At 36.3% G+C, this 26,949-nt stretch overlaps 3 protein-coding genes across 5 annotated transcripts; all 3 read left to right on the top strand.

The window, feature by feature from the left end:
* Positions 1-1,150: 1,150 nt before the first annotated feature.
* On the top strand, positions 1,151-7,826 carry LOC18097632 (proline-rich receptor-like protein kinase PERK8). Of its 2 annotated transcripts, XM_024599999.2 has the most exons (9): positions 1,151-1,505; positions 1,940-3,011; positions 3,934-4,344; positions 4,908-4,994; positions 5,494-5,564; positions 5,824-5,906; positions 6,287-6,434; positions 7,062-7,223; positions 7,318-7,826. In XM_024599999.2, exons 2-9 carry the CDS (start codon positions 2,009-2,011, stop codon positions 7,525-7,527), a joined length of 2,175 nt encoding a protein of 724 aa, XP_024455767.2. In that variant the 5' UTR covers positions 1,151-1,505; positions 1,940-2,008; the 3' UTR covers positions 7,528-7,826. The 2 variants fall into 2 exon arrangements, with proteins under 2 accessions (XP_024455767.2, XP_006384225.2); XM_006384163.3 differs by having other exon boundaries at positions 1,152-3,011.
* A 1,435-nt stretch (positions 7,827-9,261) lies between these two features.
* Positions 9,262-11,146, top strand: LOC7494558 (cinnamoyl-CoA reductase-like SNL6). Of its 2 annotated transcripts, none has more exons than XM_002305927.4 (5): positions 9,262-9,541; positions 9,718-9,890; positions 10,099-10,284; positions 10,430-10,583; positions 10,761-11,146. In XM_002305927.4, exons 1-5 carry the CDS (start codon positions 9,277-9,279, stop codon positions 11,057-11,059), a joined length of 1,077 nt encoding a protein of 358 aa, XP_002305963.4. In that variant the 5' UTR covers positions 9,262-9,276; the 3' UTR covers positions 11,060-11,146. The 2 variants fall into 2 exon arrangements, with proteins under 2 accessions (XP_002305963.4, XP_024454883.1); XM_024599115.2 differs by having other exon boundaries at positions 9,303-9,541; positions 9,715-9,890.
* A 3,339-nt stretch (positions 11,147-14,485) lies between these two features.
* LOC7494557 (uncharacterized) lies at positions 14,486-25,122 on the top strand. Its single transcript, XM_002305926.4, has 9 exons — positions 14,486-14,733; positions 20,679-20,799; positions 20,964-21,064; positions 22,828-22,953; positions 23,072-23,192; positions 23,335-23,419; positions 23,681-23,794; positions 23,878-23,917; positions 24,679-25,122. Exons 1-9 carry the CDS (start codon positions 14,557-14,559, stop codon positions 24,829-24,831), a joined length of 1,038 nt encoding a protein of 345 aa, XP_002305962.4. The 5' UTR covers positions 14,486-14,556; the 3' UTR covers positions 24,832-25,122.
* The last annotated feature ends 1,827 nt before the right edge of the window (positions 25,123-26,949 follow it).

Genomic DNA, 26,949 nt, shown 5'->3' with positions numbered 1-26,949 from the left:
ACAAGTGCAAACCTTCCCCAATCTTTAAATATTGCTTATATATTTACATTTTTTAAATACCACAAAAAAAAAAAAAACCCAAACACACACACACACTCCAATTTTACAAATTTTCTTTGTTGGGGTGGGGAACCATGAGCCTGGCCTATCTTGGCTTGAAACTACAAGCAAGAACAAGAAAGAAAGAAAGAAAAAAATCCAGAAGCCAAAGATTTTATCATTAGCTCACCAACTTACAAATCTTAGTTTTGAAGATACCACCATAAACAACACCAAAAGACAAAAACTACCAAGATCAAGATAATCACACACTCTATCTAGCTAGCAAAGTTATTAAATTTGGTTATTTAATTACATAATTGATTTTTGTGTTTTAAAAATGTTTGAAAAATAACCACTACAACATTTCTAAATATCCCTCATGACTCGACTCAAGGCTAGACGGTAACTTAAATCGACTTGTTTCAACTTTTTTTTTTATTATAAAAAAATTATTTAAATTCCTTTTAAAGTCTAACCTGGTTTTAAGAGGTCAACCGAGTCAATTCCAGATTGATTTTTTTAAATTTGGTTAATGCCAAGGGTTAGGTCGGCAAATCCCGGTTCAATCCGACGAGCGATGTTGGAATTTATAACTATAATAATTGCAAGAGTTGTTTATATGATTCTGGATTAGAAAAACCCACATTCATACAACTTGGCAAGCTAGGTTGTTGAATTCTGACAGGGAGAAAGAGATCTGGCAAGAATTGAAAGATCAAAAGAACTAGAAATAAACCGTCCTGTGCATGTTATTAAGATATGGCGTTGAGGGCTGACTTGTTTTTTAAATTACTCCATTGGTATCTATGTTCTGAAATCTGAATGCTACCTTCTACTTGTAATATTTTTTATTTTGTTTTAGTTTTCAAAGCCAACTGTAACCACTTCTATGTTCTTGTGCATTATTTTGGACATGCACACGAGGATCAATTATTACAATTCACATTGCTGTAATAACTGAATAATTGCTTAATTAAATCTGCCTTATTTGCTTGTCCAATTATATTAATTTCTTTTTTCTTTCCTTATAAATCACACTGGCTATATTTATTTATTTTTGTTTATCACCACCATTACTATGAACAGCTAAGATGGTAACTGGTCCAGGTTTCAGAACACGCTGTGGTTGATTTACCTAAGAGAAAAAATCGTCTCTTTGAAAAAAAATTAACTCTTGTTTTTAATTTTTGAATTTTTTTTAGCTTTAAATTCAAAAAGAAAATGAAAACTATTCTATCTGTCCATCCTTCATTCCTTCGGACTCCATGTGAAGCAAAGAAAGACGACTGCTCTTCTAGAGTTGCCCCCACGTTCTATGCATAATTTGTGGGCAGACACACCTCCATTTACAAGAAAAGAAGAGAGAGAGAGCACTGCCCTAAAAAAAACACCACTAGAATTCAAAGTTTGCAACTTGGAAGAAACAAAAGTGCCATAGAAAATCTTCCCTTTGAAAGAGATAGGTAAGACATTCTTTAGCTTTTCTCTTCTGGGTCTTCTTTCTTGTCGTTTGGGTGACCTGGGTAATGCTGCATTTGCCCATTAAAACAGGAAGAAAATAATAGTTTTGGAGCCTAACTGGCCTAGTTGATCTCATTTTCTGTTCAAGACTTGTAGTTTTTTTATATCTGGGGTTTGCTCATTGAGGACCTTTGAGAACTGGGTTTTGCTTGCTTTTTGCAAATTTATTAGGTTCTTTGAGTTGTGTCTGGGATTTAGAGGATCTGGGTGTTCCCAGTGAAGAAGACTTTTGCTTGAATTTTTGTATCCGGTTTTGTGTATTTTTGTCATTTGCTGAAGAGTCTGGGCATTTGGCAGTGGAAGAGTTGACAAAGCTCGAGTCTTTTGTATATTTTGGAGTATTGTATCTAACAGTTGATGTTTGTGTGATGAGCAGTTTGAGATATAGGTTTCAGTTATTAGATATGGATTTGTAAGAGATTTAGGCATATTGTTAGGTACAAACATGGCTTCCCTAACACCTTCACCAGACTCTCCCCCCTCTCCAATACCAATCTCCACTTCACCACCATCTCCACCGTCAACACCGGATTCCACCACCAATTCACCCCCTCCCTCAACATCTCAGCCTGATCAGACCATTGACCCCCCATTGCCTTCAACACCATCTAACCCTGCAACCCCACCTCCTCAATCCCCACCACCAGCACCACCCGCTGCTTCCCCTCCAGCTCCACCACCACCATCACCAATAATTCCCTCAACACCTCCACCATTTCCCCCACCACCATCACCCCCGGCATCTCCACCACCAGCCCCTCCAGCTTTAACCCCTCCATCACCACCTACTGCGCCTCCCCCAGCTTCTACCACTGCACCACCCCCTCCACCACCGATAAGCACCTCCCCTCCTCCACGTGCCTCTCCAACGACTCCTGTAACCTCCCCACCTCCCCCTCAAGCTGTCTCCCCTTCCCCACCTCCTCCTGCAAATGACCCTATACCCCCTGCTACTAATTCGCCTCCTCCTCCAACAGTAAAGCCGCCTGAAAGCCCCCCTGCACTTCCAACAGTTCCTCCTCCACCACCTAGTTCTCAATCTGATAGTCCTCCACCTACAACAAATTCTCCTCCTCCTCCAATATCCACATTGCAATCGCCGCCCCCATCAATTCCCTCGACCTCATCAACACCTCCTGCAATATCGCCTCCTGCTCCTCCAGTCAATTCATCAGTGACAGGAAGTCCTACCCCACCCTTTCCTGCTATTCCAACAGAGAAACCAACTGCAAGAGCAACCAATGGAACTGATGTCTCCACAAATACCTCATCCACTGGTCCAGGGGGATTAAACAATGGAGGTGCAGTCACAATAGGCATTGTGGCTGGGTTTGTAGCACTCAGTCTTCTAGTTGTGGCTGTATGGTTTGCACAAAAGCGAAAGAGAAGACGAGGAGAAAATGTTGGTTACACTATCCCTTCGCCATTTGCCTCCTCACAAAATTCAGGTAATTTATTGAATATTGCTCTATTGTAATTGGTCTTGCAGCACTGACTCTCTGAATTTTTCATTGCTGAAGCAGCTATGGTGTTGTTTCTAAAAGCCCTTAGAGTTAGTAATTGTTTTACAAATGAGAATATGGATCATGGTTACTGGATGCAGAATCTGGATCTTAAAATCAAGTAAAATCTTTTTTGTTGGAGTGGTAAAGCCTTGTGATAGGATATGTGTCAATCAGTGTAAAAAGCTGATACTTCTCTGTTAACACAATCCCTTTGGAAGGCATTCTAGAAATCTACTGTCATAGGTTCCCCTATTTAGAGATATGAATTGATATTAGATACTTAATTGGTGATTGATAGCACTTCTAATGCGTTGATCAATGCTGTTGACATCAAGCAATTTAACGACTCAAGTAAACTTTATATGGCCTACACAAAGTACTTTGGGGCCGTAAAACGAGTCCTGGAGGCTGGATCGTATCCAAGCCATCTGGATTAGCTTCACAATTGCTTTTCTTCTGATCATTTAGACAGCGTCATATTTGAACCATAGTCACTTTTTCTTTCATGGTCTTGGTTTCTTCTTCTCATATATTTATTTTTTCTGATGACTGGCTTGTCATTTTGGAGCGCGTTCACTTGATCCAGAACAATCTACTAGTTCATTTTCTGGTTTCCCTATCCTATTGATGATGTAGTTTACAGATTGGAGCATAATATGTCATTTCGTTTCTTTTTATCTTCTGTTTTCAAATGAGTGTCTATGTCAAATATCCTTTTCAACTTTATTTTCTTCAAATTTTTGAATTATTGAATTTTCTTTTCTCATTGAATGACATTCCGAGGCTATGCTCTTAAGCTGTCTGGCAGGAATATTTAAATGCTTATTGAGACATGACTGGAATTAATGAAAGTTTTGCTTTACAGATTCAGTATTTCTAAAACCTTATCCTCCAGCTCCCCTGGTTGGCAGTCCTTCTGGCAGTGATTTCATGTATTCACCATCGGAGGCAGGTGTAGTAAATAATTCAAGGCAATGGTTCACATATGAAGAACTAGTCCAAGCCACAAATGGGTTTTCGGCACAGAATCGTCTAGGTGAAGGTGGATTTGGTTGTGTATACAAAGGTGTCCTTGTAGATGGAAGAGATGTTGCTGTAAAACAATTAAAGATTGGTGGTTCTCAAGGGGAGCGTGAATTCAGAGCAGAGGTTGAGATTATTAGTAGAGTGCATCATCGACATTTGGTTTCATTGGTGGGTTACTGTATATCTGAGCATCAAAGACTGCTTGTCTATGACTACCTTCCCAATGATACTCTTTATCACCATTTGCACGGTAAGTTTGTAGTTTAGAATATGAGAAATTCACTTTTGCTAGTGTCCTCCATGAATGCTTTATCTTCACGCATATGACATGACACATATTTCTTCTAATTTATCCAATCATATTGGACTTTTCACTGCAAATCTTTTAAAATATGTCCTATGCCTTCAAAATTTTTTTAAATCAGCTGCTGAATTATGATTCTGGCGGTGATCAAAGTATAATAGCTGTAAATAGGTTTTACAGAAATGGTTATGTGAGATATTGCTGTTTTGGTTGCAACAGGCTAGTATAATTACTGTGCTTTATCCATTTAAATTAAGATATGGACAAGAAGTTGGTTTTATATGTTTTTTGCTGGCTTGGACTATTACCAATCTATTGATATTTGCCAATTTGTTTCTCTTTATTATAGTCCATCAATGATAGTACAAGTTTCATTTTAATTATTTCTGGCTTTTCCTTTTCTGTTCTTGCAACATCACCATTCTTCATGTTTGAAGTTACACTGCAAATAGCTCCCTTGTGAAATTGGCAATGTCTTGTATTTCCTGAATTCTTATAGATCCTTGCAGGTGAAGGCAGACCATTTATGGATTGGGCAACAAGGGTCAGGGTTGCTGCTGGTGCAGCTCGTGGCATAGCTTATCTGCATGAAGATTGTAATTTTCCCATTTTTCTTGGACTTTACAATTTATACTTCCAAACCTTTTTTAGCACATTGCATTGACAACTGACATAAAGGATTTGAGTCCTGGAACTGGAGGCTTTGTTTTTCCTTTTCAAATTTTGACATATAAGTGCCAGTTATAAGTTCTTCCCCGTTAATTAATCAAGTGTAAATCCAAGATGCATTCTAGAACAATTTGATAATATGCTAACAACCTTATTGAGTAATTTGAATAAGAAGCAGAATTAACATATTGACAACATCCATGCTTCAACCAGGAAATATTATAGCATGTACTGTCTTCATCACACAAGTTACATATCAGCCACTCCTTCACTCTGTTCTCCTCACTATCTCACATCTGTTTCTACTTGCATAAATGTGCCACTCCTTCACTCTGTTCTCCTCACTATCTCACATCTGTTTCTACTTGCATGTTTGCAACATATATTGAAACATTTTGATCTTATTACTTTTGTGGTGTGTATCAGGCCATCCACGCATTATTCACAGGGATATCAAGTCATCTAACATCCTTCTCGATGAAAATTTTGAAGCTCAGGTATGTCTGTTTCTGTAAATCCTAATATCACTAAGAACCGTGTTTTACTCTAGGGAAAGTAACCCTATGGTCAATTACTTATGCCATCACAATGCTTATGGAATATTTTATTCCTTTGTCAAGTAAACAATCTTCTTCGCATTATTGTACTTGTAATATGTTCCATTTCTTTGCACTTGTAACATGTTTTTGTTTCTTCTGTTTCTATGATAGATTCTTCAAATTTCAATCTCTTTATCAAGCAGTTTTTTTCTATCAGGTTTCAGATTTTGGGCTTGCTAAGATAGCGCTGGAACTGGATTCAAATACTCATGTATCCACACGTGTGATGGGAACCTTTGGGTAGGTGCCCCAAGTACTTATTTCTTTAACATTTACTGTGATGCTTATTTATAATGGTAAAGCTAGCGTCATGGAAAGCAATTTGGTAAGAAAAGAGAGCTAAATATAATGTGTTTTTCTTTTGAGTGAAAGGAAGCTAACTTTACTTAAATGGTGAGTAGCGTTATTTTCTCTTACCTGTATGATTTCATTTGTAGCAAAGGGTGGTTGTAAGCTGTGCATGCTTGGAGTTTAGATGACAATTTTGTAACGACATATTTTGTTGACATATTTTGTTAGTGGCATAGCACATGTGAAATTTGTAATTTTGATGTCTTGTTAATGTGTGCCCCAACTTTCTTATTTTAATTACTCTTTTGAATGGAACATTGTTTTTTCAGGTACATGGCTCCAGAGTATGCAACAAGTGGAAAGTTGACTGAAAAATCTGATGTTTATTCCTATGGGGTTGTGCTGTTGGAGCTAATTACAGGCCGTAAGCCTGTGGATGCCTCTCAGCCACTGGGTGATGAAAGCCTCGTTGAATGGGTAAGTTCCATAACCATTCCAACTCATTATCTACTTGATACTATATGTTCGAGGTGTACAGATATTTTATGGTTTCTTTTGGTTGGTAAAATGTTGGGGACGTTCAATTCTTTCTCTAGAACTTTCTTTCCTAGTTGAAATTTCTTGGAACGTCATATTTCATCTTTTAATTAGTAAAGCATTGTACAAGCTCATAATTTCTGCAGTGGCATAAGATCAAAATTTCATATGCTCAACCATGTTTGCAATTTTGCTGTGTCTAATTTTGAAGTATTGATGTGAACTTTAACTGCATGTGAGCTGTAATCTGGCTTCAAAGTTTTTCAAACTCATCTTGCTTCAAAAATTTAACTTCCAGCTTCGAGAATGTTTTTTAGGGCACATAATTTCTGTTAATCCAGCAGTGTTAGAACCGTGCAAAATATTGACAACTTATAGCATAAGTTAATCATGCACGTCGGCTACTACAAGTCTGCAGGTTGTGTTCATAGGTGCTTTGTTTCAGCTTGGCAGGGTTTTGTCATCTATGAGACGTGGAAACCTTTGACCTGATGAATAGTGTCATTTGTAACATTAACTACCTGGTAAACTTTTATTTGAATAATCCAAATTCAAACTTGTTTTCAGGCTCGACCATTGCTTACTGATGCAATTGAAAATGAAGACTTTGAAGCATTGGCTGATTCAGGGCTGGAGAAGAACTATGTTCCAAGTGAAATGTTTCGGATGATTGAGGCAGCTGCAGCTTGTGTGCGTCATTCAGCTGCAAAAAGGCCGCGGATGAGTCAGGTAATCATGTATTTGTGCTCTATATTTTCCTTTTTCCTTCACCATATTGGACAAGCCTAGTTAAAAGTGTTGCTGTTTGTTTTTGCCATTTTAGGTGGTGAGAGCCTTGGACTTGTTAGATGAGTCATCGGATCTATCTAATGGAATGAAACCTGGTCAAAGTGAAATATTTGATTCAAGACAACACTCTGCGCAAATCAGAATGTTTCAGAGGTTGGCATTTGGTAGCCAAGAGTATAGTTCAGAATTTTTTGATCGCACTCAGAGTAGCTGGAGGAGTAGAGATCATGGGGATTCTGTTTAATCCACAAATTCTTTGCCGTGCGGAAACTCATGTTAATCCTACATTTCCATTCTATAACATGGAATTTGGTAACAGCTGATTTGGAAAGAGAGACAGCACCCGGTCTTGGATTTTGAGACCCTTGATTGAGATCTCATTCAATTTTAGCTAGAGTTGCTACTGCCTATTCATGTACAATATCTTCCATTTACTAGTATTGTTTTCCTTGTTAACTAACACGATTTCGCCTGTATGGCTGCCTCATTCTGTATTCTTCATGGTTTAAATTCATTTATAGAGTCCATATTGGTATTTATATATATTAGAGCAGTGAAAATCCCCTTTCCACTCCAGCTGAGTCATGAAGGCACGCAACCTGTATCCCTGGTGTGTTCCTCTACTTTTTGTATATTGACAGGAACTTTTGTTCACAGTTTGAGACCTACAGCAGTTTGCTCGAAACATAATGACTAGGTGATGTCAAGTGATGTTCACTGGCATTTAATGGGATATAAATTCCTGTTAGAAAAGCTGTTCCCCTAGTATGCAGTTATTATTTGCATAGTTTTTAAACCCGACTTGGTGGTCGACCCGGTATAATAACCGGATCACGGGTCAGATGGGTTGATCCGGGTCAACCCAAAAAAAGGCTTAGATTATGACCTTTACTTCCAAGTAGTTTTGTCTGCGATTTTTTTTAGCAAATTGAATAATGAAGAAATTAACTTCACCTTTTATCGTCCTATTTTTCCTTCCTTCCCTTGTCCTGATTTCCTTTTCTTTACCTCTCCCCCTTTTCTTCTAAAGCCAGACTCAATGGCCTTTGACATAAAAACTTTCGAAACCATAATCCCCTCTTGTTTCCTCTCTTTCACAATCCCCAACCTTGTACTACCAACTCACCTCCTCCGAGTTGCAGTCCTCAACTCTCCAATCCAACTCATCGAGTCTCCTCAAATCGCGGCTCTCTTGGTCTCTCAAACCCGTGAATCAGACTGGATTTTCTCAACCGAGTCAGGTCACCTCCAGCTTCTCTCATTCTCTCCTAGAATCTCACAGCTCATATTGATTGGCAACAATCGAATTAACGGTTCTGATTCATCTCCATTGACTTACCACAAAAGAGACGATGCCCAATATGTAAAAAGTCTTGAAAATAGTTTAAAGCCTTTGTTTTTTGCTTTATCTCCTAAAGTTAGTGTTAAAGATGTGATTTTTGATGGCTCTGTTTTGGACGATGCTTTGATTCATTTTCATTGAAGATAATTTGATTGTAGTGTGGTTTTAATCGTAAACGACGCCATTATATATATATATATCAGCCGGGTCTCACCCGGGTTTGACCGAGTGGATCGGGTCCCGGGTTGACCCGCTGGGTCGACCGGGTTTCGCCGGGCCAATTTCCAGGCGGGTTTTTGCCTTCACCCAGACTGGTTCCAGGCCCGGGTCGACCGGGTCCCGGGTTGACCTGTCGGGCCGGTCCGGATTTTAAAACTCTGATTATTTGAACAACGAAGCCATTTTCAACTCTCCATAATTACACTTCCCGTATAATTTTCTTCCATGATAATTCATGAATGAGCTTGGAGCTTGGCAGTATCTGGCCTTTTGGCCTATTGGATGGTGCCATCTGTAGTCTTCGCTTCATAGAATAACATAAAAATTGGTCTGCTTTGAGACAGAGACTATCCCATCTACCCTCGTGGCTCGTGTATTGCCATCTACCCCGTCCAAGCATTTTCATAACCAGCTACCAGCCCTCTTGCTGACATGCCATGCACACGGAAGATATCTAGAGAGAAAGGGAGGGAGGGAGGGAGAAGGATGGGAAAAATGTTGTTGTCAAAACCTTCACTGGTGCCAGCCTTCTGCTGGGAGGAAGGAAAACCTTGTGGGAAAAAAATCATCTCTAGCTTGAAAGCAGGAGAGAATAAACTGGTTTGTGTGACAGATGGGAATTCATTCTTGGGTTCTCATATAGTCAAAGAGCTCCTTTCTCGTGGCCACCTTGTTCGAGTCACCGTTCATAACCAAGGTCAGTACTAAGTACACAGTTTTCTTCTTTACAGAAATGAATTGTAGAAGAGCATTTTCTTCTTTACATGTCACAGCTGAAACGGATTCAGTTTGATCAGCAGCCTGGCTTGTAGTTTTCCACTAATTAGTACTAACTGTGTATGTTTTAACCATGGTTGGTTTTTTTATTAGCAGTGGATTTTGAGGACTTGAAAGGGCTGATCAAAGAAGAAGACATGAATAAACTAGAGAGTGTTGTTGTAGCAAAGATGAAAGACCTGGACAGTCTTTGTGATGCTTTTAGTGGTTGTCATGCAGTTTTCCACACCTCCTCCTTCCTTGATCCACATGGGATCACAGGTTACTCAGTAAGCTACTGCAGTAACACGGAAACAAGTTTTAATGTCAATCTTGCCTGAAATTTGAAGTTCTTGCATGTGATTTATGAACTTTGAAGGAAAAATAAATGTTAAACTCCAAAAGCTTTTCAGACACAGTAAAATTAGAATAATTTCCGACTCCAAATGCTAGTCATTATTTCTTACAATTGTTTACTTTTTGCACACTACTTTGTAGGAACAAATGGCATTTCTTGAAACTGAGGGTGCAAGGAATGTTATTGAAGCATGTGGCAGGGCAGCATACAGAAGAAGATGTATCTTCACTTCTTCTCTTCTTGCTTCCACTTGGACTTCTTCCAATTTAGACAGGGTTATTGATGAGAGTTGTTGGAGCAGTGAGGAATTTTGCAGAGAAAACAAGGTACTCAAATTCATTGCATACAAAAGTTTCTTGTTCTGCTATTGTTCATGACAATATATCAGAAAGTTCCTTGGCAAGACCATTGATGTTACTTGATCAAAAAGTTAGTTACTCAATCGCTATGGATTTTCAAAATGGAAAACAGCTTTGGCTTGCATTAGGTAAGATGAGAGCGGAAAAGATTGCTTGGAGGAAGTCAAAAGAAATGAAAGTGAAACTTGTAACTGTTTGCCCTGGCCTTCTCATAGATTCATCGTTCCCCCATGATCACAAAGAAACCTCTTTTCCATATCTTAAAGGTAAGAACAACATTTAATTCTTAATTTTTTGTTCCACTGAGCTTAAGTTTGAAACCAAGATTCTAAAAAGAAGGAACATCTAGAGCATCGAGCATTAATAGCTCTTGCTCTTCATAGTATTTAATTGGATTTTGTTCACTATTCCAAACTTAATTAACGTATAAAACTCATGGATAGGTGGTTCGATCATGCTCCGACAAGGTCTACTAGCTTTAGCAGATGTAGGGAAGGTGGCAGAAGCACATGTCCGTGTTTATGAAGCTATGGATAATGGAGCTTACGGACGATATCTTTGCTTTGAAAGAGTGGTACAAAGGTTGGATGAAGCCATTCAACTTGAAAATGAGTTGAAGATACAAGGTTTATTGTCAGAAGGAACAAGTAGAATCATATCAGAAGAAATACAAAGCAATCTTAGCAATTCAAAGCTTAACAGATTGTTATTTGCAGCCCCTCACATGTCTTGCAATCAATGAAACACCAATCCACCATTTTCTATTTACATGTTGTGGAATCCAAGTGCCAAAGCAATAAAAAATGAACATGAAATTACTTTTCTACCAGTACAGGAATTTAATGGCTGGCTGTTGTTAGATGTTAAATCTCAAGTATGATCTTGTCTCCCAGTGAGACCTCATGGCAAAATCCATCGCTTCCCACAGAAAATGAGGAGTCACTTAAACAATCACTTGCATGATCGATGAACCATTCTTTGTTGATCAAAAGGGAAAAGACCAGTTGGTTTTAAAGCCCAGAAAGTAACAGGGAAGGCAGCTCAGGAAGCTGATCTAAGCTTATATTTCCCACTTGAAACGCAGTTCTTAGAGCATTTTTCACACCCAGGAAATTCAACTTTTTTTTTTTTATCTTGGCAGTGGCAGACATTGATAGACTAACAATATACTCAGCAATGAATAGAGATGGAATTTTTGTGTTGGAACAGTAACTAGTGCAAGCCATGAGAGGTCTCCAACTCCTCTCCTAGCGTACTTTCTCGCTGTCAAACGCTACCTAACTGTCATGTCTGCAAGCCAACGGCGTCAACCGAGAGATGGAAAAATTTCATCATTATCTAGTGATTGCCTGTAGAGGTTCTAATAATCTCCAGGGATATAATATTATAATCATAAATATTCTAATTCAAATTAAAATTAAAATTAAAAAATAAATTAGATGGCTTATTAAAACAGTGTCTTTTGAAAAAAAAAATTGTTCTACTTTTTTTTTCATTGAGTTTCATGATTTTTTTGTGCTTCTTTCTTTCAAGTTTTTATTGTCTTAAAAAACCTTCCCAAGGTGGTTCCTAATTTGGCAAGGAATAATTTGGTTTGATTGTTTGCGAAGAGTTATCAATGAGGGGACTAAAATCAAAAGTTAGGTGAAATGGAAGCCCTTTATTTGAAAAGATGATATTTTATTTTTTTGTCTTGTATTTTTAGTTTGCCTATCAAGTTTTTTTTTTTTTCAAAATTCATTCTTCCATATTGCATTAATTGGTGATTCAATTTCGTGATTTTGGTTGTATTGCTCTTTTTTAGGCTATCATAATCTCAAAAAAAAAAAATCCTGGCATTGGGTTAATTCTTGAATTTACAAAAAAAAAAAGATTCAATTTTGTTGTTTGAGATAAATAAAAAATAAAGAGACTAAAATTTAAAGCTAGGTGAAATGGTAACCTTTTTTAAGAAAATTGTGTCAATGCTTGTCCAAAAGCGCTTTAGATCCTTTTAGTTTGAAAATTATATGATTTGGTCTAAGACTTTATTTTATTCACATTTTAGTTCTTGAATTTGAAAGAAAAGAAAGAGTCATCGAATTATAGAGGAGAAGAGAGAAAGTTATCATTGACTATATTCCAACGACCAAAATAGTCATTATTGATATTAATAGGTTTCATTTCACAAAAAAATATCATGGAGGTGTTTTTACCCTTTAATATGTTGGGAAAGGTAGATTGACCTTCGAGAATTTATTTTAAATAAGGACAAATTGTATTTTATTTACTAATTAACGTTGTTTTAAGGTTAGAGTTGGGTCCATTAATGTTTATGGGTTGTTTCCCATATGTTTTCAGATGAAAAAATAAAGTTTATTTGATGTGAAATAAAATAACTAAATGTATATTTATTTTTTTATTAATTTTTTAAATTAATTCAAAATATATTTCAGGTATTATTTTTAAAAATACCATTAAAATTTAAGCTTGTTTTGGATAAGAATATAACTTTCTTTTTTTCAAAAAAAAAAAAAAACAATCTAGCAAGTGTTCTTTTTTTCCAAACCATCATATTTTTTTAATATTTGGTTGCTTTTCTATAAGCAATTATATTTATTATCATAAAATGTAGTTAAACCAAAATTGATAAACATGAAAATATTAGAGACCAAATAATAGATAAACCAAAACTTTAGAGAGCAAAATAAAGTTTTTCACATTAATACCCATATGGTTTTTTGTTTTTTTTGGCTTAAGGATTTAGTATTTTTTTTAATTTCTTTTTAACTACAACAAAATAGTTATTTAACTCATCATCAAAATATTCACCGACATTGCATATATGTAAGAGAATGCCAATTAAATGAAATATCATGTAAAATTATATTAATACAACTTGAAATGATAAAATTGTAAATAAATTTTTTTTAATGACCGAAATAAAAAATTCATCATCAAAATATCCCTCAACATTTCATATATGCAAGAAAATGCAAATAGAAAAAAATATCAACACATAAAACCATGCTAATACAACTTGAAAAAATAAAATTGTAAATAAAAAAATCCGAGGATGAAAATAAAGAAAGTATGAATTGTAATGTAATATAAATAATAAAAGAGTTAGAAAAGGAATGTAATATTATAAATTTATATACTTGAAGCAATAACGTTTACTATCTTGAGGGACTAAAATGATAGGAACTTTCATTTCATCAATCCTAATTTATACAAATATAAAATGCTTTTTTTATTAAATACAAAAAACAAGATCTGAAAAATAACGTATTTTATTAGATATTTTTGTCTTTTGTAAGTATATATTTGCAAGAAAAGAAAACTAAGTTCACGTAAAATTGGAATTTTATGATAGAAGGGCACTAAAGGTAATATTCTCATAAAATAAAACTAAGTTCGCCTAAAAATGCACGTACCGGACGAGTAATTGGATGGATCAATTATATGACACTTACACATTTGACCTCCACTCATATATTAATAAATTTGTATCGATAAAATAATTATTATGCTAATCATTCAATCGACATATCAATAGTCATATTAACACAATGATAATCACTTTATTAAAATTGTCAACATAAAAAAATATTTTTAAAACTTGACTTGATAAGTCGATTCAAGATTGAAATTGAGTCAATTTTAAAAAAAATAAAATAAAAAAAGATAAAAACTAGATTGACTCGGTTAAAAACTCAGGTTAACTTGACAAGAGTCGATCAAAAATCCAGATGTAATTATTTTTTTTAATAAAAACAATGTTATTTTATTTTTTTAAAAATAAAAAATTGAGATTCGAGTGAGAATAATTCAATAATCCGATCAAAACATGTCCAAGCATTAGCCGGATTTAAAAATCATGCATAAAATGCTTATACATAACAAAAAATAAAATAAAAGGAAGAAGAAAATATAACTCATAATAATAATAATAAAATAATTTTAAGATATAGCCTAATTGGTTAGATATTAAATTTATTTTTTAATAATGATAAATTTAATTCCTTTTAGAACTCGTAAAGATATATATAGTATCTGTATAATTAATCAAGTTATGCGTCATAACATTGACATTAAAAAAAAGAAAAAATAAAAAAAAGAAGAAGAAAGTAAAAGTAAAAGAAAAAGTAAAACGAGAAGCGTAGCCAAATGTAATATTTTTGTAGACAGTGGAAACTAGAAACTCTTATTCAACACAACTTTACGCTTCCAGATACTACTAGCAAAAGATCAGCTACAATGGGACAAGAAACAGAGGATTCACAGAAGCCTAGGAGAATAGCGGCTGCTGCTTATGATTACGACAACGACCCTAGATGGGCTGATTACTGGTCCAATATCCTCATCCCTCCTCACTTGTCTTCTCGCTCTGATGTTCTTGATCACTACAAGCGCAAGTTCTACCAACGCTACATCGTCCGTACACCCCTCTTTCTTTATTCTTTTCCTTCTCACTTTTATTGGTTCTGGCTCTTGATTCTTGGGTTTTTGGGATTTGGAATAGTGGGTTTCAAATGGGTCTTGTTTGTTTTTGGGTTTGTTTCTGTTATTGGTAGTACCATTTTCTTGATTCTTGGTTATGTGTACCAGCCAAATATCAAAGTTTGGATCTTGGTTGAAATTGTTAATGGGGTTGGTATCTTTTGTTGCTCTGTTTGAAATTTTGGCTTTTAATTCTTGAGAATCTTAGGATGTGGGTTTGATAGAATAATGCACATTTTTTTAGAAATGAGATTTTGTGATACGATGGATAGAGTATTGCTATGTCATTTGATGTCATTTGCAATGTTACTTTTAAGATTTTGTAGTATGTTCGTATTACTGACTAATTGCATGTACATGCCTGTTATGCACCCTGTTGAAGAAAGAAGATAGCCAGGAAGAAGAGTGGGTTAGTTAATAAAAAATTAGCAGGAGTTGTACTGTTAGGAGGCACAGTACCCTATATGGAACATAAATTCTGCTAGGAATAACAAGAAGAGAATTATGATGAATTAAGTTTCTTCTCTCCCTTTCTTCTATTTTTTTTTTGCTTGTCATTGCTACCATTGATTAGCAGGACTTTCCTTGCTGATCTCTGCACTAATAATCCCTGGATACTATCCAAGTAGGAGCTGTGGAAATCTAGCTCACTACAAGTGGTATCAAAGCACATTGTCTTCACATCAGTGGAATGGCTCTTGACACCCGATCTCAAGACTTGAAATGACTGGAGGATTCTCTCGAATCTGACAAAGATCAAGCCCAAAAACATGAACACATGGTGAAGATATTGGATTCTTACAATAAAAAACTAGAGAATACTACATCCATCCATGAAGTTCGATTGGATGAACTGAAGGACCTCATTAGTGGTCTATCCTATCAACAAATATCTATATTGCAGACTCTACAATAGACTGTTGGTGAAACCAGCTCTGCTAGGGAGAAGCTGAACCCTTACACAGAAGATTCTGCAACCAAAACTTGCAAGTCTTGTGAAGAAAGGCAGACTACTACAGATTGCGCAAGCCAAAAAAAGATTTCCACCTTTTTGATGGAGAGGATGTACACAAATGGTTGTTCAAATGTAATCAATATTTTGATATGGAAGAAGCTGAAGTTAGCTTCTTACCATCTAAATGGTAAAGCCTTGTATTGGCATCAAAATTATATCAGGAGTTCGGGAGGTCAGGGTATACTATGGGAAGAGTATGTGGAGGCTTTATGTGCCACGTTTTGGGGGTCAGAAGGACATATTGGAAGAGCTGATGGACCTGAGGCAGACTAGAAATCTTGAAACCTACATACAGGATTTTGATGTCTTGTGTAACAGAGCTGAGATCAACGAGAAACAAGCCATGGTCTTCTTCATTGGAGGGCTGGAGGTAGAGATAAAGAATTTAGTTAAAATGTTTGAGCCAAAAACACTAAAACAAGCCTACAACCTTGCTCGTCTACAAAACAAAACTCTATCTTATAGAAGATCATACCCCACACAAATCAGACACTACACTCAAACCATCCTACAGACCACCCAAACAAAACCACAATCATTCCAGAACCCTTTGAAGAACCTAAACCCACCAAACACCCCTGCCTCAAAACAACTCCAAGCTGGGTTGCTACCTATCCCAAATTACACCTACAACCCAAATTCCAAACCTACCAAATCACTAGGAACCAAGGAATTAGAAGATAAAAGAGCCAAGGACTATGCTTCTGGTGTGATGATAGGTTTATACCTGGTCATAGATGCAAGAACATGCTTTTGGTGTGATGATAGGTTTATACCTAGTCATAGATGCAAGAACAAGAAACTATATTCATTGTGCATAGTGGAAGATGAAGAAGGTGATGAAGATACTGATGAAGATGCTGATGATGAGGTGGAAGAAAATAAACCAGATACCATTGCTCCACTCATCTCCATCAATGCATTGGAAGGAACAATGGGGTTCCATACACTAAGGGTCACTAGCAGAAGGGACAAACATTTAGTGCTCATTCTGATTCACTCAGGTAGCACTTGTAACTTTTTAAACATTGAATTAACAAGGAAGTTACAATGTGACTTGTTATCAATTAAGCCTTTAACAGTTGAGGTAGCCAATGGTAGTACTATGAGTTGCACTGCAATGTGTAAGGACTTCAAGTGAAAGATGTAGGGGCTAAGCTTTGTGGCAGATGTTTTCATTGTTGATCTAAACAACTGTGACATGGTTCTTGGAGCTTGATGGCTAGCCATGCTGAGTAGTATAGCACAAATTACAAGGAACTATGGAAGTCCTTTAAGTGGCAAGGTGAAGAAGTGTTGCTGAAGGGAGATAAGGCTGCCAAACTACAAACCGTCAAGTTTGAACAATTAAGTGGGTTGCTAGACAGTCCATCAGAACTTACAGAGGTCAGTTTGTGTAGCTTGAGGATCTTGGAAGATGTTGGTGACATGGTGTGTGCTATGATATCTACACCAGGCCCTGTTGGGGAGAGGAATGCTATTTTAGAAGAATTATTGAGAGATTACAGAGAAATATTCAATGAACCAGTGGGATTACCCCCTACCGAAAGCCATGACCACACCATGCAACTTAAAGAGGGGGCTCAACCTATCAATCTAAGGCCATAAAGGTATTCTGGAATACAAAAAAGATGTGGTAGAGAAAATGGTTGATGAAATGCTAGAATTAGGAATTATTCAGCCTAGCAACAGTCCTTTAGCTTCCCCAATGGTCTTGGCTAAGAAGAATGATGGTTCATGGAGGCTTTGTGTTGACTATAGAGCTCTAAACAAGATGACCATTAAGGACAAGTTCCCTGTACCCTTAGTGGATGAGCTGTTGGAAGAATTGGTTGGGGCAAAGGTGTTTTTCCAAGGTGGATTTGAGGTTTGGTTATCACCAGATCAGAATGGGAAGACAATATATTTTTAAGACAACATTTAGAACCCACAATGGGCACTATGAATTTCTTGCAATGCCCGCCTAACTAACGTCCCTGCTACATTTCAAAGCTTGATGAACCAAGCATTCAAGGAGCACTTAAGAAAGTTTGTGCTAGTGTTTTTCAATGATATATCAATCTACAGTCAGTCTATGGAAACTCATGTAGAACATTTGGGGCAGTATTTGAAGTAATGAAGGTGCATCAACTAATTGCTAAGGCAAGTAAGTGCACATTTGGTAGTAAACAAGTAGAGTATTTGGGACATATAATAACTGAAAATAGGGTATCTGCTGATCCAAAAAATATCTAGGCAGTTGTTGACTGGTTTGAACCTCGAATCAAACAATTACGTGGGTTTCTTTATTTTACAGGCTACTACAGGAAATTTGTCAAGGGCTATGGATTGATTTGTAAACCATTGACATAGTTGCTAAGAAAGGATGCCTTCTTGTGGAACACAGAGGCAACAGAAGCCTTTGAGAAGCAGTTAACGACTCAACCTCTAGTTTTGACTCAACCTCTGGTTTTGGCTTTACCTGACCTAAACAAGATGTTTGTTATAGAAACAAATGCTTCAGCGAGTGGCATTGGGGCAGTGTTGATATAGGAGGGGCACCCACTAACCTTCATTAGCAAATCTCTAGGTCCAAGACAACAAGTTCTATCCACCTATGAAAAGGAAATGATGACTATACATCATGCAATTTCTAAGTGGAGACCATACCTTTGAGGCAGACATTTCAAGGTTGAACAAATCATGTTAGTTTGAAGTATCTAATGGAACAAAAAATCACCTTTCCCTCTCAACACTTATGGCTCCCTAAGCTATTAAGCTTGGACTTTGAGATTGAATACAAAAAGAGTAAGGATAACACTGGAATTGATACTTTATCTAGAAATCCTAAGGGAGAACTATTTACTATGGGAGTGTCAATGGTCTCTACTACTCTAATGAATTAGATTAAGGCATCCTGGGAAAAGGAAAACACTACACAAAGGATTATTCAAGACATACTATAGGATCCTAACTCACACCCTCACTATAATGTGTGAATGGGCATCTAAACAGGAAGGAAAAATAGTAGTTAGTAATGATCCTGAGTTGCAAAAGAAGCTTATTGCTATGTACCATGATTCACCAATAGGGGGTCGCTCTGGAGTTATTGCTACTGCTAAAAGAGTTGGGGGTTTATTGTACTGGAAAAGGCAATAGAGACACATCAGGCAATATGTAAGAGAGTGTAGTGTGTGCTAGAGGAACAAAACAAAAATTGTCCTTAGTCTAGGCTTGCTGGCCGTTTCAATGATATAAGCATGGATTTTAGTGAGGGCCTCCCTAAGTCTAATGGTAAAAGTGTCATCTATGTGGTGGTGGATAGATTCAACAAGTATGCTCATTTCATAGCCCTATCACATCCCATGCTTTGTTGTGACTGTAGCCACTGATTTCATGGATAATGTGGATAAGTTGCACGGGTTTCCAGCTACCATTGTCAATGACAGGGACCCTGTGTTTCTAAATCAATTCTAGAAGCATTTATTTTGCATTTCTCTACGACCTATCATCTCCAGATTGACGGCCAAACAGAAGTAGTCTACAAATGTCTAGAGACTTATCTGAGGTGCATGTCAAGGGTTAATCCTAGTCAATGGTCCAAATGACTATCCCTAGCTAAATGGTGGTACAATACCCATTACTATGCTTCTACCAAGTTCACTCCATACAAAATACTCTATGGTTATGAGCCTCCTATCCATATCCCTTACTTGCCAAATGATTCTAATATTGAAGCTGTGGATGCATTTCTTATACAAAGGGAAAACATGTTGAATTCTATAAAACCTAATCTCAACATGGCACAATAAAGGATGATTCAACAAGCCAATAAAAAAAGAAGCGAAAGGGCATTCGCTATAGGTGATTGAGTCTACCTTAAATTGCAGCCATACAAGCAGAAGTCAGTAGCCACAAGAAAATCACATAAGCTTTCACCTAAATTTTATGGTCCCTATCAGGTAATTGATCGTATTGGGACAGTGACTTATAAGTTATTCCTACCTCCTACAGCCACAATCCACCTAGTATTCCATATCTCACTATTAAAGAAGCATGTGGGTTGTAAGAAAGTGTACGAAGATTTAACTGAGCTGCATGATGAACCAGCACCACAACCTCAAGCAATACTGGATAGACGAATGGTGAAGCATCAAAATCGTGCGGCCACTTAAATCCTGATCTTTTGGAAGAATTCGCATCCAGCCGACACCACTTAAAAGTTTCTTGATGAGTTCTCTCTGAGGTTTCCCTTATTTTTCCTTGAGGACAAGGGTAATTTCATGGGAGGAGAATTGTTATGCACCCTGTTGAAGAAAGAAGATGGTCAGGAAGAAGAGTGGGTTAATTAATCAAAAAGTAGCCGTTACAGCTTATAAGCCATAAGAAATGCAACGTTTGGCTTACCTTTGGAATGCAGTGTTTTGTGTATGTTTTAATTTCCCTTATACGCATCGTTTTAATAGTAGACCATTATAACTGCTGCCACGTGTTGGCCTAATTAGCAGGAGTGGTAGATACCAATACCAAATTTATGTAACAAAAATTCTGTTGGGAATAACAACAAGAGAACTATGACGAATTAAGTTTCTTCTGTCCCTTTCGTCTCGTTCCTTCTTCTTCTCTTCTCTTCTTTTAGCTCTTGTCATTGCTACCATTGATTAGTAGGACTTTCCTTGCTGATCCTTGCACTAACAATCCCAGGATACTATCCAAGTAGGAGCTGTGCAAATCCAGCTCAGTGCAATGCCAAATGATGATGTGTTTCTAGTTTAATCTTTCTGCTGTTTTCGCTAATTAGAGTTTTGCTGCGCATTTAATATTTAAGAGGTGCTGCATATGCATTTGCTGTAGTTGATAATTGTTGTACATGTTTAATTGGCAGGACCCTGATCTAGTGGTGGAGGTGATGTCTACAAATGGTTCGTCTCAGTCAACAAACCCATCTGCATCATCCTCTTCATCATCACCCCCTTCATATGGTGAACCTCAAACACACAATACAGGTTGGAAAATCTGTTCCACTTTTTAATTTGATTGAAATAAAGAGAATCACATGAATTTTTTTTTCTACATATATACAAAAGTCAAGTTCACTAACTTGTTATTGGTCTGTCATTTTGCTTCTTTTATAAGATTGAGTCATTGGACCAAAATTGTTATGCTGTAGGGTCAACTGCTAGAGCCTCTGGACCATCAGCAACTGCAGGACAAAATCCAACCTCTGTCCACTGGTATCGACAAACAATACAGTTTTCTGTCAATGCTTGGGTAGGGTATTCTTTTCCCTCATATGCTTGCATGTGTAATACTTGAAGGATAGATTTTGTCAAATGTGCTACACATTTCTATTTGTTTATGGACTATAATTTTCTTTCTTTTCATTTTTATTGCTTGCTGTCTTCATTCGCAAGGAATGGAAAAGAAATTACAAAACTTCATATGCACTCTATGCCTTTTGTTTTGGGTGTTATATTGTATACTTTGTTCGCTACATATAAGATAGAGGATCAGCAATTGACCAGAGATTATCTAGCATATCAATTATATAGAAATCCTTAGAGGTGAGAGGGGATTATTCTCCCTGAAATGCGATCTATTTTTTACTCCTTCAGCAAGTTCAAAAAAACTTACTTGAGAAAGCCCATAATGAGTTTTCCTGTATTGATTATACACCAATTCAAGGTAATCAGCTTAACTACCCAAGTAAAGCTCACAGCTCCATTCACATCCTTCTGAAATTCTCTAGCCTGTTAGGTATGTAAAACTAGATGATTAACAGATTCAGCTGAATGTTTGTGCATAAGCCATTCTTCTTTTACTTGATTAAACTTTACAAATATCCAAATCCATCTTTTGAATTCCTAAGAACCGTGTGTTTTGTTCTTGTTTAGGTAGTTACTTGAACTCCTTGAATTACTAGTAAAGTTTTGATCAGACAGGACCTCAATTTGGTTAGACACATTTTTATGGAGCAGCTTTCATCTGATGGAATTATTTCACTTATTTCAGATTCGCCAAAAGCTGGTTCTGACTGTAAGAGCTCTTCATTGTAAATGATTAGCTACCTCCTTCTCCACCCACCCTCCTTTTGCCTCTTCCCACCTCCTAGGTAACATTTCAGGGTTGATGGAATAAAAAATTAGATTGAGTTGGTTTCGTTAGAGAATTAAGAAAAGAACAGAAACTTCTGAGTTTTCCATCTGCAAGCCTCAGGCATTGCGGCCATGGTCCTGTCAGCTTTGCTCATAGGTTAGAGCCACTAATTTTCTAAAATTGCATAACTATTCCTGATTTTTAATTGAAGCGTTACTGGGATGCATTTTATAATTATTGATTAATCTTAACCCTTCAGCCTGTATGAAGTTTGGTCAAAACCCCAAAAAATATGAATACATTCAATTTATAAGCCCCTTGATAAACTTTCATCCCATACCTACAAACCTGGAAACTCAACAGTTCCCTTGGCTTGTAAAATTAATTAAACCCAATTTATGTGAATCAAGTCTTCTGTAGTCTTTATTGGAAATAATCAGAAAGTCTTGACTTCTGAAGGGCTCCATGTGGCTGTCCTGAATAAATTTCTAGCAAAAATTTGGGATGTCTTGATTTTAATTTTGGCTTATTTCTGAGCCTTGTTTCCCTTGAAGCTCTGGGAATAATATTTTAGTCATTTTTTTTAGTCTATATACTGTCATAGAAAACACTGAAATCCTGAATCAAGTGTGGTAAGAATGTTAGGTTCTTCCAGAAAATAAGAATGAGATAAGAGGACAGAGGGGAGGGTTCTGGTTCTTGTATTCCATCCAAAGAAGGGTTGGGAGTAACATGTTATTCTTCTTTTTATATTTTTTTTTCTTGAGGATAGGTTTTAAGTTTCTGGTATAAACTACCTGTTAATTGGTGGTGGAGAACTAAAGATTTTTACCCACAGGTTTTGATGTACCTCCTTGTAATCTGGGCTATCTTCTACCCTTATTGTACATTCAATTCAGTATATATTTCTCATAATATGCTTCTGTCCTTGCCTGCAGGTTTTTGTTGTGGCTGTGCTTGCAATCATTCCCCTCGCACCTAAAAATCTTTCAAGTAGGGCATATCGACTGTCGCTTATTGGCACTGCATGCTCGTCTCTGTATTCCTTGTACACATTATATGGGGTAACCTGAAATACATATGCTTTTCAGTTTCTTTTTCTATCCTATAATTCATATTTTTCAGTCTCGTCTTCCTTTTATTACAGTTGTTCTTCACTAACCAGGTTTGCGTCTTTTGTAGAGACCTAGAGCATGGAACTTGCAGGGTATTCAAGTTTACTTGCAGTCAATAATTGCAACCAAAGATTTTATCTACTTCATCTACTGCCTTACATTTGTCACTTCACATCTTTGCCTTAAAGGTGAGCATTAATTGGCTTCTAATTTCTTATTCTGACTTTATGTTTTTTCAGTCAATAATTTTCTGATTCCAATTTTCCATTAATTGGCCCATTTCTGTAGCTCAGTGTTTATGTTGAGTATTGATGTTGACCATTTTTGCAGTTGCTTTAATTCCCATTTTGTGCCGATCGCTGGAGCATGTTGCCAAATTCTTGAGGCGTAATTTCAGCCGTTCCACCTTGTACAGGTAGAAGAGATTTGTGTTTTCACATCAATGAATGCACGGATATTTAGTTTCAGTAGTTTGACTGGCACAAGTTTCTATGGTTATTCCTTATACTGGTCAAGTGGTCATGGACCTTCAAATGATTATCATTTGACTGGAGTTGATTTGTTGTTACTGTTGTTTCATTTTTATATTAGTTTCTTAACTTATGAAGTTGTGGCATCTATCTTGTAATTCATCGTTTTTCTTTTATTCTTGAAAAGTTTGTGTTTGGTTCCGCAGGAAGTACCTTGAAGACCCTTGTGTATGGGTGGAGTCCAACACAACTACCCTCAGCATTCTCTCCTCTCATACTGAAATTGGGCTTGGCTTCCTGTTAATTGTCTCCTTGTTCTCGTAAGTTGTTAAACCTATTCCCTTCCTTTTGATCTGACCTTTTTTTTCTTTTTGGAATAATAATCATGGTTTGATGAATGCAGGTGGCAACGCAACATAATACAAACATTCATGTACTGGCAGGTAAATTACTTTCTGATCATGCAATATTGTGATGAAAGAATTTCATTGTTGAAAATGTACACAAATTCCCCCTTTCCTCTTTTTTTTTGGTGGGGTGGATCCAAATAGATATTTGTTTGATCAATACAGACACACATGTTGACCCATTCCTGTTGGGGAAGCAGGGAAACAATCACTCATGCATTTGAACTGAATCAAAGTTTTGATGAAAATTGATCTTTTCAAAAGTGGAGTGCTAATATAAGCTCCTTATTATAGTGGTGCAATATAAGAAATGAAGGCTAGAAGTTGATTAGAGAACATCTATGCATACACTTAGGCAAATGTGTTCCTCCTATTTAATTCATGGAAATTTCCTGGGATTGTGAAGGTGTAAACTTATGAAATTGAACAAGTCCACCAAAGAATTTGGAGCCAGCTTGAAAAGCGTTGGTCCTGCAAAAATCAAAATGCTTGAAGCAAACTATGAGAATTTGATGTTATGAATCTGTTGTCATGAGCTGATCAAACGAAGAACGTGCATTCAAGATGTTCTTTGATTTTCACGGGACACTAAAATTTGCTCTGTTGTGTTTGGTGGATGAGATACGCTTACTTGCAGCTAAGAAAATAGAATGAGTTTTCCCTTTCGGTACAATATTTCACTATAGATTTTTAGGAACATTTTCAGCTAAGAAATGGTGGCATTCCAGTGATATTAGAATATTTTAGGTGCATGACCTAACTAAGCCTTTCTTGTTTTTCAAAATCTTTCTTTACAGCTATTGAAGATCATGTATCATGCTCCTGTGACTGCTGGTTACCATCAGAGCGTGTGGGCTAAGATCGGAAGGACCATCAATCCTCTTATCCACCGTTACTGCCCATTCTTGAACACTCCACTTTCTGCTGTTCAAAGATGGTGGCTGAGGTAAATGTGTGGCCATCGAGAAAGGAAGAAAGAATCTTCTGAGATGGTAGTTTCATTCTTCAGAAGAAAAAACCAAAGCTAGATGTATGGCCAACGAGCCAGCTTGGTCCTGGATGGATAAATCTTTACTGTTAATCTCAAATTGCCCTTTTCCATTCCCTCTCCTGTCCGAGTAGACGATCAGAAAGTTTTCATTTTAATACATTAGATATTGCTCTATTTTACAGATTATATAGATAGAAAGGAGAATGTATTAGAATTTTACTTGGCCGCCTTAAATTATTACTTGCATCCACACTCTTGGTAGCCAAACTCATCCTTAGCTGTAATAGCTAGTGTGTGTGAAAAAATAGCAGAGCATTGTTGCTCCTATTTGGCTAGCTATTCTAGCCAACTGAACAGTACTCGTAACGGGGTGAGTACAAAATTTAAAAAACTGATTAAATAAAAAAAACCAAAAACAAATATTTGATTTCAGTTTTTAAAATCATAAACCGACTGAACTGAATTGAACTAGTTCAATCAACATCTAAATCTACTATAAAAGAAAATCCCAAACCTAAACTTCACAATCCCTCACTCTCTCTCATCTCTCAAATGTCTCTCTCACCACTCTTCTTCTCAAACTAATTCTTTCATTGTTCTTTAAATTTTTAGATCAAAATTCAAGTCTTAAAACAATTATCACCAAAACTTTCAACACCAGCATCACCTTAAATTTTCAATCTTTCCCTCTTTCATATTATATTTGTCTTGACATGTGAATACTCATAATGATTATTTTTAAACAACAGATGAAGATATAGAAAACTTTCTTTTGCATAAAAGGGATCTGTGTTTTTTCCACATGTTTTTGCATAAAAAGAATTTGTATTTTTATTTATTTATCTCGGTTTCATGGATTTTATAGGCTGGTGGAAATCTTGTTGGCTAGGATCATTTTTTTACACTTGTACATGGCTGAAATTCTTGTCATTTAGACTAATTAATTTATCATTCATCTTCTTCACTTTGTTGGCATCAGCTTACTCTTCACATGGAACAAAACTAGATTATATTGGTTTTTTTAATTTTTTTCTTTAATTAACCGAACCATATAAAAAATAATCAGTTTGAACCGAATTTAGTTTGGTTTTGGTTTTAAATTAAAAAAAAAATTAAAAATCAGTTTGATTGGTTTTTTAAATAAACATCAAACCTAACTGAAAATAATTACTCAATTACTGTAGTACTCCTCGATTAGCTACTGGGTTGGTGGCGCGAGAGAAGGCTAACAGGGTTGTTGTTAGCGGGAAGAAGAAAAGTTTAAGTGAAAAACTCTTAGTCATTGATAAGGTACATCATCAAGGTGAAAAATCTTAAAAAAAGTATTTTTTCAAGTGGTGAAAAAGGATTTAGTGAGGATTCATCAAGGACATTGTAATCCTTGACTTGGATTAGTAAAAAATACAATACTCAAGATCGGTTTTATACTTAAGGTGTGGATGTAGGTTTGCCGAACCACATTAAAAATCGAGATTACAATTTCTATATCTATACTCTTTACTTTAAGCACTTTAATTTTATTATTGGTTAATTGTGTTTAATTGAGTTAATTGTAATATTTATTATTATTAGTGGAATACTTAATTCACCCTCCTTAGGTGTTATTATTTTCTTAATTTCATAATAACAAATATCACATCTTAAAGGTCTCTCTAACGCTTTTTATCTCATTATTTGTGGTTTTGTATACTTAACCTTCTTGTAAATCAACCCCAGTTTTCCCGAGTTATTTATTATTTTGACATTCCTGCGTTTTGAAAAAAACATCAATTATTTAATCATGTCAGGCATCTATAATATCTGCATCCAAGCTTGTTTATCTAGGATGAACACCTAGGAATCTGCAGAAACCGGTTGACTTATTGGCTTGACCAATCTGAACCGGTCGATCGTTTTAGGTGTCAGAGGAACAATAATGGCTATAAAATAACTAGTTTTTACTAGAAACACACACACACACACACACACATGTATATAAAAGTTATTTTAAGAGTAAAAACAACTTCAAATTATCAATCCTAAATCATACTCATATTTGTGCATTAAAACATTCATACTTTTGCACAAGAGTATAAAT

Source organism: Populus trichocarpa, chromosome 4, assembly GCF_000002775.5.
Source record: "Populus trichocarpa isolate Nisqually-1 chromosome 4, P.trichocarpa_v4.1, whole genome shotgun sequence".
Lineage (NCBI taxonomy): Eukaryota > Viridiplantae > Streptophyta > Magnoliopsida > Malpighiales > Salicaceae > Populus > Populus trichocarpa.
Note: the sequence above shows the minus strand (reverse complement) of the source record. Positions and strands in the feature narration are given on the sequence as shown.